The sequence below is a fragment of the Nanorana parkeri genome, unplaced genomic scaffold, assembly GCF_000935625.1.
Source record: "Nanorana parkeri isolate BGI_ZX_2015 unplaced genomic scaffold, ASM93562v1 scaffold723, whole genome shotgun sequence".
Classification (NCBI taxonomy): domain Eukaryota; kingdom Metazoa; phylum Chordata; class Amphibia; order Anura; family Dicroglossidae; genus Nanorana; species Nanorana parkeri.
Genome location: NW_017306991.1, coordinates 704500 through 715505, shown reverse-complemented (window position 1 = coordinate 715505; position 11006 = coordinate 704500). Strand labels below are relative to the sequence as shown.

Here is an 11006-nt window from a genome sequence, read left to right as displayed (position 1 = left end):
AAAAAAAAAAGTTTTATTTTATGTTCTATTCTTAGTTCTATAATGTAATTGTAGTACTTTCAGGTGGAATACAGCTTCATAACATATCAGCTAGGGAACTACAAGTCTCAGCATGCCCTCATTGCCCCTGTACAACAACCAGACATTGCCGTTCCCTGGGTGATATGTGTGTGTGTGGGGGGGGTGTACAGGGACAATGATGGCATGCTTGGACTTGTAGTTCCTTAGCTGATAAATATGTGTGGGGGTGGGGGGTACAGTTCTAGTGGATGTTTATATAATATGGGGGGGGCGAAAAAAATTTTCTGCCCCGGGCGCCCATAACTCTGGTTACGCCACTGTCTTTAGCATATGAATGCTGTGCAGGACAGAATCCCTAAATCCAGCAGAAACTTTTGTTCCTGTACTTCTCGTTAGTAATGGTAATGAAACAGCAGGGGAAGGCAAAGACACAACGTGCCTCCCACAGACAAAAAAGATTAATGGTTATATTTAGAGAATTTTGCATCTCTGCCATTAGAGACAAAAAACAAGATACTGGAGAGTCTATATGTCACTTGTGAAACCTATTAAAAAAAAGAAGGCGACAAAAATGACTATAATTAAAATACTGCATTCAAATTAAATATAATTGGGCTAAGAAAACTTAAGCGGGAAACCAAAAATACTTTTTTTTTAAGATTTGGCTTCTGTATCATCAGCAGCAACATGTTGAAAGCTTTTGAATAATAATCTTAGAATGTCTGATTTTGACTTTATAGATTTCCCTTGGCAGATGATGAATTAATACCAACCTAATTAACTTTCAGCGGTAAAACTAATTTTTCACTTTGAGTTGCAATATCAGCATCGATACAATAAAGGGAACACAAAGTTTCTCCTTCAGATTTTTGAAGAGGCATTGCTAACATGGCAAACCCCCCCCCCCAAAAAAAAACAAATAATAAAAAAAAACAGTAGTTGTGCTATTGCTCATTGTAAAACAAAGCTAGTCTGTCAAAGAAACTGGCAATTTGCTTTACTTTCTGAGAAGCTAAAAAGCAAGCTCAAAACAATTGTGGTCAATTTGTGCCATCCAACTTTAGTTTTTTTGGTGGCATTGCTGAATGTGTCCACCATCCCGTGGCTGTAAGAAATCCTTTTTAAGATAATGCAAGAAATGTGTTTTCCTTTATTTTCTGTGATAAGGGGTATATTTTCACCAGCAGATACTAATGGGAGGACACTACGACAAGATACGTAACCATGCTACACAGCTGGGAGGAACAAGATAACAAATCCAATTGATTTCTTAATAGTTTTAGTCGAGATAAATTTATTTCTAATGGCCTTCTGACATTCACCAAATGGTGTAATCAGTCTGAATCCAATGCTGTACCTTTTGAACAAAAAAGTGGACAACTGTAACTGTAAATCTAACAAGCTAGAGAAAAAAAGAGTCCATGTTACATGTAAAAACCTGGGCAGGCAGCTTCAGTTTATCTTAAAGAGAGCTAACCCATAACACCAGTAAAATGAAGATGGTATTGCTATATAAAGTCTTGCTTACACAGCGATTAGTAACATTTCTAACAGGACATTTTACATTAGCATTACCTACCTTTTTTAAAGTACTGCTAATGGGTAAAATATGAGGTTTTTGTTTTAAAAATTCCATACTATACAAAGCTGGTTTCAAACAATCGTGTTCAATTTATCACTTTGAAACATGCTATACTATAAATTGAACAATCAACAGAAATATGGTCACAAACCAGTCAACACAACAATTCCATAGAGATCGGAATTTCAAGGTGACACAAAATCTTCGCTAAATTAATTACAAGTCAAATACACTGTATATATGTGTGTGTATATGTATGTATGTATGTGTGTAACGCTTCTGTTCGCGAACAGGAAGTTCAGCTAAATTTTGCTTCTGTTCGCGAACACATTTGCAGCCATTTTCCCTGCTCTGACACATGGTCATCGCTTCCTCTAGTCGAGATCACGGTCTGATCACAATTTGATTCGGTTCATGACCAAATCGGTTCGCAACCAGAATGGCGGAACAAATTAAGTTTGTGAACCGAGGTACCACTGTATATATACTGTATAAATTGTAATGGACTGGAAGGCAGGAATATCTCACCGCTGTTTGGGGTGTGTTCTCTTTGAGGGCCACCAAAGGGTTAATCTTCCTGCCACAGAAAGGGGCTTAAAAGGTCTGCAAATCCTGAGAGGAGTGTGGGAGTAGTAAAGAGAGAAGGTGTCACATGTGGCTAGTGCATGAGAGACCTGCTGTGTTGCTCTGATTCAGGACTTATATTCCTGGAAAAGGAATTTCGCCAAGCTTTGGACTCTGTATGACAAGTTGGTGAGACACATTTATATTTCCTCATTTGTGCCCAAGATGCAGACTTTACTTTGAGTGTTTGCTGAAGATAAGCTTATTTTTTATCAAATGAATATAACATGGTTTCATATCAGCATGCAGAAATGCATGCTGGTGTGATTTTAAGTGAAGGGGCTAAAGGTCCACTTTAACAAAGGTGTATAATATTTGTGTATAACTCAGCTGTAGATCCTCAAAATCCTCTCTGAATTGGTGTTAACACTGTCCTTCCTACTTTTGTTCTTCATGGGTGGCTACTTTTGTTCCTCATGATCCTTGTGTGTTGTAAAGTAGCCACCACTCCAAGCTTGCTCCCGTCATGAACTATAATTTCAATACAAATTAGTAAACTAAATGTGAGATCGTAGTCCATCATAGGAGCGAGCTTGGAGCGATGTCGCCGGAGTGAGAGCAATAATTCTAGGGCCAGTATTTTGGGGTATCTCTAAATTGATGACCTGTGGGGGCTTTTAAAGCGTCTTCTGTGGACTTTTTGGGGTACTGCAGTTTTTCGCCGTTTCACGGATGCACGCAATTTGTGAACTGGGCATGTTGGGTATCATTTTACTCGTTGTAACCTCATCTTTTATATTTCATTAAAAAATGGGTATTTTGTTGTGTTTTGGGGCATTTAATTAAATTTATCACTAAATTTTGGGGTTTAATAAGGAGTTGCGCTAATATTGCGCAACATAAAAATTTGCAACTACCACCATTATATTGTATAGGGTCTTGGCATTCAGAAAACATATAATGTGTTGGGGTTTAAAGTAATTTTCAGGCCTAAAATGTGGAATATATGAAATATATTCAAATATATATATGCAAAAAATGAAAAAAAGGCCTCAGTCATGAAGGGGTTAAGAATAGTTTTCATTGTCCGTTGACCTGCATTACGGAAAAAAAAACAAAAAAACAGCATTTTTATGCATACGAGTTCAAAGCAACTCAACTTGTAAATTATTTTTCTACAAATTTATGTTTTCTTATGCATTCATGAAAGCACAATACGTTAAGGTTACATGGTACAGAAAACTTTATTTTAATTCCTGTTCTGGGCACATTTATAAATACTTTTTCTGTATTTACCAAAAAATGGGATTATTGTGCAAAAAAAAAGGGTTTTTATTAATAATAAAAAAGTGTAATAAAAAAAGAAGAGTTTGGGAGTTTAATACTACTTTAATGTTACTGCTACACTCTCAATGATTTTGTTGGTGTGCTGAATTGTAATCAAATGGATTCTCTAATTTGTTTAAACTAAAGGTGGCCATACACTTTACAACCCTCGCAAGACTTTTGTCTTGCGGGGGTTGTAAAGTACTTAAAAAAACGTACGATCTGCCCATCTTGGACAGGCAGATCGTACTTGCGATCATCGCAAGCCCGCCCCCCTGAGGGGCGGGCTCACAATGACTGTAATAAGGGGCGGGCTTACGATGACTGCAAATGGGCTGCGTGCGCACGCCGGCCCGTTCGGCAGTTGTCGAACCAGAAGGCCACTAACTCGCCGAGAATCGTACGATTCCCAGCGGGTTTTCTAGCATGCTGGTTCGACAGAAGACGTGCGACCATACAGTAAAAACGGTTGCACGCCTTCCATAGACTGCACGATTCTCGTACGATCGTGGGATTTACCGCGATTCTCGTACAAGAATCGTGCAGTGTATGGGCACCTTTAGGCAACACTAGAGGTCCTGAATGTGCACTCCCGATAAGACTGCACTATTAAAGTTTACTTGTAACAACAACTATCAACTCATGACTTTGAGTAAAACTAGGCACAGGAACCAAGTGTCTTTATTTAACACACCTTGAACCTTTTGCATTATTAGTGCTACATTTGTTTCTGCATGCACAGCATACTATTACAGTGCTAATGGTTTTGGGATCATTTTGTCAAACAACTTTGACACATGGGTTTAGATGTGATGGGTTTATATATTTTGTGTTTAACACTTGACAATATGCACATTTTATGCAAAAAAGCCATGGCATGGCCAAGCTTACTAAGGCTTTAGCAAATAGTAGAAAAAAAAAGTGTATTTTTTCTAATATTTGCTGAGGTCTCAGTGAGCTTCTTCATGCCATGTATAGTAATTTGTTGATATATATATCTATATCTCTATAGATATATAGATATCTATCTATCGATAGATAAATATATCTATATATCTCTGTTTAAAAACTAGGTTTACCGTATTTATGTACTGTGCTCCAAGATATCCAATTTTTTCTATACCTCTATAATTCATTTGGAATCAGTTAAGCCAATTTCTCAAAACCAGTACCTCATAAAAAGCCACAGCCCACATAAACCAGTCAGAAGTTGGCCTTCATTCTGCACCAGGAAAAGGACGGCTTTCAGCAAACGCTTTGCTTTCATTGTTATAGTCTTGAAATTGGCCAGTGTGCCTTTGTGGGCTTTAATATTGCCTGTTTAAAATAGCTTGCACATTTTTATTTTATTGTTTAGGTTTTTTTATTTTTAGAATCAAAACTGTTTTAAGCTTTTCACTAGCTAATTTTATTTAGGCAAGCATGGCTTTCTTTTTAAAGGTTTGCATAAAACAGATGCTGTATTTAGCATTTGCTGTTTTGCCCAGTATATTAATGTCAATCTTCATTCAGTAAATATTTTAGTTACTAATGATCCTTTTAGGAGACAAAGTACTCAACTGTATGCATCTTTCTCAATTGTCCATCTGATAGGGCATTTGTAATTGGAATGCTTTTAGGTTTAGTGCAGCCATGAAAAGAGCAAATAACACATCTGATTTAGTTTGTAGAGCTAAAAGTACTTTCTGTTCACCCTATAATTGGGTAATTTTATTTTATAATTGCTTATATTGGTGGTCTCTAAGTAATGCTGACAAGTAATGTACCAGTTTAACACAAATGTACACCAAAGGAAGGACACTTTAAAAAATGAGTGTGTCTTGGCAGCATCTCTTGCTTTTAAATATGTTTATGTATTTTGAAAAATATAGAGTGGCTTTTGCAGAGGTTAATTTGCACACATGATTATTTTTATTTACAATATTTGTACAGTATATAGATACATGCACTGAACTTTTTTTCAGTGCAGTAAATAACTGTACAAAATGTATTTATTTTAATGAGTGCCATCTAATTGAATCACATCTACTAGACATGGGGAACCTGTGTCCCTTTAGCTAATATAGGCACTACAGGTTTCAGGTTTCTGCATATTGCAAATAGAGTTGTAATAAAAATTATTCAACCCCCATTGCAAATCAGGTTTATTGGCAAAATTTACCGACTTTCAGCTGTTTCCAATAAACAAATCAAACAAAAGCAATTGAAATAGGTCAACACAACAAATATAGTGGTTTCCCCAAATTGAACTTTTAATGACTTCTGCAATCTCAAAATGATCCATCCCCTTCATGGCAAGCATCTTGAATACTTAGTAGAGCACCCTTTTGATGTTATGACCTGTTGCAAAGGATATGCATAGCCAGACACCAGCTTCTGGTAGCATTCCTGAGGAATAGTAGCCCATTCCTCATGAGAAATGGCCTCCTGTTCACTAATATTCTTGGGTTTGCATGCTGCAACTGTTGGAAGGTCCAATGACACCCAGGCTTCAACTTCCTCGCAGATGGCATGATGTTTTCTTGTAAGATTTCCTGATACTTCAGTGAATCCATCTTGCCTTCCACATGCTGCAGGTTTCTACTGCCAGAGGATGCAATCTTCCCCAGAGCATCACCGTGCCACCACCATGCTTAAAGTGACATTAAACCCTCAGATTTTTTAACATAAACCAATACTGTAATGTGTGCCTTAATGTAATCCATGGTTGTTTCCCTTCTCTTTGCTGCTCTTTCTTTTAAATCCGAATCTCTTCTCATGCTGGGGGAGAACTTCCCTTTGCAGCTGAGTGCCTCTTACTGTAGTGCTGGCTCAGGTTGTGAACCTCCACACAGACACCATGTATCCATTTCAGAGACAAGGCAGTCTGCTGCAAAACAGAAGTTCTGCCCAGCATGAGAAGAGATTCGGATTTAAAAGGAAGAGCAGCAAAGAGAAGGGAAACAACCATGGATTACAGTAAGGCAAACATTACAGTATTGTTTTATGTTAAAAAATCTGAGAGTTTAATGTCACTTTAACTGTAGGAAGAATGTTCTTTTCAGCTTATGCTTAATTTTTGCTCCTCCAGACACACCACTGATCCATAGGGCCGAAAAGTTCCAGTTTTGTTTCATCGCTACACAGAGCAGAATCACAAAACTTCTGTGGTTTATTTGTTTTGATTTTGAGCATATTGGAGTCAACTTTTCTTGTGAGTTTAGGTCAGTGGTGGTTTATGTCTTGAAGTTCTGGTGCGGAAACCATCTGCCTTTAGTACACGCCTTACTGTACAAACTGAAACCTCAGTGCCTGGTGTCCCCTTGCTGCAGGTCTTTTGCAGTCACTCAAGGGTTTTTCTCAATTTGCCTTTTCAGATATCTGGTTGCAGCCATTGATAGCTTCCTTTTTTCTTCCCCGACCAAGTAATGTAACCACTGTTCCTTTAACTTTGAACTTGCGAGCTATGCTTCTTCACAATGAATCAATACAATGCATTCTAGAATGACCAAATCACATTATTATTCTGAGTTACCAAAAAAAAAAATACCTCCTAAACTTCCACATGTCCTTTTTGTTAGTTGGGCTACTTTTTTTTGCAGACGTCAGAGTCTGTATATGTTTTTAGTACTGTAATTCAGGTACTCTGTACATGTGCTGGAATCCCCGTGACATAATGATGTGGAACATTAGCTTTTTTCCCATAAAGATCCAGCAAGAGGAAATGAAAACAGTCACACACACACACACACATCTATTCTTTATTATTTACTGCCTAAGACTTCTTTAATCCCTTCTGTAAAGTGGTTTATTATTGTGTGGAGCTATAAAAAAATATTATCAGTGATGAGTAGAAAGATAAAAATGTGTACTTGCAGACATTGTTATCATATTTTGATAATATAATATTGGCAATAATAATTTGAATTAGGGTGCTAAACCAGTTTGAGCACACTGGGATTAAGAACCTGAAAAAAAAAGAATGCTCTAAAGCTTTTATGCTATTGATTCATTTAAATATAGATTTGGTTTAATCCCAGAAGATAAAAACGTTTGAGATGGGATAAAGTTTAACACCAATATGTTACTATATAAAGTCTGTTTTCAAGAACTTGATGATATGGCAGTTTCTTTTCTTTTGAAACTTTTGTTGCAAGCATGATCAAAGAAGCAAGCTTTCCTTCAGCTAACCTAGGCGTATTATTCAGAGGCTTGAAATGTGTGTAAAATGTAAAGTGCGTTTTCCTGTAAATCAGTGAATACAACTCTCTCTCTAGTGGATTCAGAGAGGGTTGAAACAGGATGTCTTCTATTGAGCCTGGCCTTTTCCAGCTGTAAAAGCCATAATTATTTCTTTACATATGACATTCATGTCGTATGTTAGGAGTTAAATACCTGCGTTAGATCTAGAAGTTTCAATTCCATTTTTGGTAATGAGCAAATAGTTACTGTTGTGAGAGAGAATTCAAATTCTGTATAATATGCACCAAATGTCTGCATGTATAATTGTCTTATTTTTTGAAAACCTGTTAAAATGTCAACTAGTTTCATTGAGGCCTGGTCTAAGTTTTGTAAATGTATTTCTTTTTTTGTCGTTTTGAAGACACAGGCTCTTAAGTCTGGTATACACAGTTTCAGCCTGTTGCCGATGAACCAGCCGCAATTTGCACTGTGGGTGCCACTGTCGTCACCGTTCCACTTAGCATCCCTTGATCAGCTGATCGAAGGAGGCAGCTGGAAAATTCTTGGCCAAACAGAGCCAACAGTCAATCAAGGCGGCCGCTGTCAGAATACAAAGGAAACAGCGAGATATTAATCCAACAACGTTTGTAAGCATTGATAGAGGAATCCTGTTTTAATAACTGTAGCACAACCTCATTCTGTGACCCAGTCTCTTACATTTAGGTAGTTAGTAGTCTAAATTACAGCTAAAGGAACTGTCACAAATTTGTAAGTTGGGCAACACTTTGTTTTCTTAAATTCCCACATTTCTACCAGGTAACTGAGGGCCTAAGGGAACTCAGTGCTGACATAATTCTACGCACATTCCACGCTCCTTTCCCACCTTTTGGCCTATAGGGAAATCTCTTTCCACTGCTACTCCTTTTTTGGTTACATAATGGATTTTTTGGTCTTACTCCACTGACTGTCTTCAGTGAAATGGTCACTTGTAGCTGTCTGCTATTTTCACCAACACCTATTGCCTGGGTTTGCAAGTACATTGGCCTTTGCCCCATTTTGGAACATGTCTGTTATAAGCTGCTCTGAGCACAGTGGGTGACCTCGCTTAATTCTCCTGTACTTTCAAGGATTGTCTTTCTGGTATCCTCACAAGGAACCAATGTCAGTATGTTTAGTCCTGAGACTCTTATTTTTATAGGTTCATCCTCCTCTGCGACTTCTATTGCTTCACTACCTGAGCCTGCAATTTTGTCCCATATGTACCAGATCTTTTATGTTCACATCTAATTTTATGTTAGTCTGTGCATGTGAATGTGTGAGTAATGGAACAATCTACTTGCAGACAGTTGGTACACTCACCAGCTACATCTTTGATAGAACATGGCTCTGATCCTTCTGGCCCTGCACCTATAAGTGTACCTGAGGCCCCTGATTTTTTTTTCTGACTCCGGTAGAAACTGTATTTAACTGGGTCATTGATGAATCTGAAATGTGTCATATTTCCAATCTGATTGCTGCGGTTTGTTCTGCTGTGCATAGATCAACTTGCTGAACCAGATATAGGATCTTCTATGACTTGCACTGACACAAAGACCTTTCTTGTTCTTTCCTTTCTGAAAAATGTTGTGTGTGAAGACTGGAAACTTCCTATACTGGCTTGGCTTCCTCTGGAACTTTTTTTCCCTTGGAAAGGGAATTTCTTGACAAATGGCCTTTTTACCTTTTGTGGACCATCCTTTCTTCACCTTAATGGACATCACCCCACTTTAATGGATAATGTCTTTATCTTTAAGGACTTCACTGGTGCTCATCTAGAATCCCTTTTCCTCACCATTTTGAACTTACTGGTATGACTCTTTATCATCTTCTGGTGGTAGCTTTAGTTTGTAAAAGCATGCGTGGATGGATCACATCTTTTGTGAGGTCTTTCTCTAAGTCACATCAAGACTGTGAGTATTGCAGTACATCTAGTACTACTTTTCTTCCTAGCATTCCTCTAAATAAATTATCTTAGTTAAAAATTGACTTGATTCTTTTTCCTATTTTTGGGTTTGCTTTGAAAAAAACGATGGTGGCCTTCTGTACTGCTTGCTCACAAAACTGAACGTTGGAGGAGGAGTTATACAAGGGCTGGCTTACTGTTTTTGTTTTTTGCCAGTGGCAAACCTTCTGAAGGTAGCAGTATGACCCAGTTGTCTAAAAATTACTAAATTCCTGTGTCCTTCAGTGGACTTCAAGAAAAAGATTTTGCGGTAGGTACAATTTTCTTATTTTCTTTGCATTTTTTATTCAGTTGTAATTTTTACAGACCAAGATGCTAAATAAACAAAGGGTTTGTTTACAAAAAGTAAACTGTGCTAACTATGTGTGATGTGGGCTAGTACGACTAAAAGTTACTGGATTTAAAAGATGACGTGGCTAGCAAAAGAATTACTAAATTCTTATAGAATTTCGTTTTACAGAATTTCTTTAAAGACATGAAATTTGACGACCTTTTTCTTCATTGCAGTTATTCGAACTTCTTGGACCTGAAGGATTAGCAGCCATCGAAGTGCTCCTACAACAGAGGCAGAAAATTGTGTCAAAATTCCTGAACTGGCAATCTGACAATAGGCTGCAAGGTATAGCACACAGCAGAACTTAAAATATGTTAATGAATTATGCTATTTTTAAGGTACGCAAACACATTCGGGGGAATTTATCAAAACTGGGGCAGACAAAATGTGGAGCAGTTGTGCATGGCAACCAATCAGCCTCTCTCTTCAGTTTGTTCAGTTAAGATTTGAAAATGAAAGAGAGAAGCTGATTGGTTGCCATAGGCAACTGCTCCAGATTTTGTGTGCTCCAGTTTGATAAATCCCCACATTGTATGTAACTAGTATATAAGTCCATAACATTTAAAAAAAATTGTGGCATTTCTTTTTGATGTGTTTGTTTAACCCTTTAAAGTGCATCTATAGCCAAAAAAAATCCCCCCTAACTTTAGATAGAGTTAAAAACCCTGCCAGATTTTACCTCTATTTGGGGCTACGTTAGAGAGATTTCCCTTCTCTTCCTGTTTTGGGGACAACATTTTACCAGGCAGAATGTGAGGGAAAATCTTCAACAGGAAAACAGACAACAGTAACAAGCTCACAGACGGTTTAGCCAAGCCCTGCTTTACTTCTGTCTATGTTTCTGGTGGACAGTTATCTTCGGTTCCTGTCTGGTGGAAAGTTTGTTCCTGGGAAAGGAAATTAGGGGAAATAGAGAGAGCAGTAAAATCCCTGTAGGAGTTGAAATGCTTCCCCACAAAAAAAAAAAAAAAAGAGTCTTGGCTTTAATATCATTTTGGGATTCATTGTCAGTTTTA

General features: G+C 37.6%; 1 protein-coding gene across 1 annotated transcript in view; it reads left to right on the top strand.

Moving 5' to 3' along the window:
* ASCC3 (activating signal cointegrator 1 complex subunit 3) overlaps positions 1–11006 on the top strand; it is a 560609-nt gene that overhangs the window by 51047 nt on the left and 498556 nt on the right. Inside the window, exon 5 of the mRNA XM_018564087.1 lies at positions 10164–10275. Coding sequence (XP_018419589.1) covers positions 10164–10275 — 112 coding nt within the window. The remainder of the gene's footprint in view (positions 1–10163; positions 10276–11006) is intronic.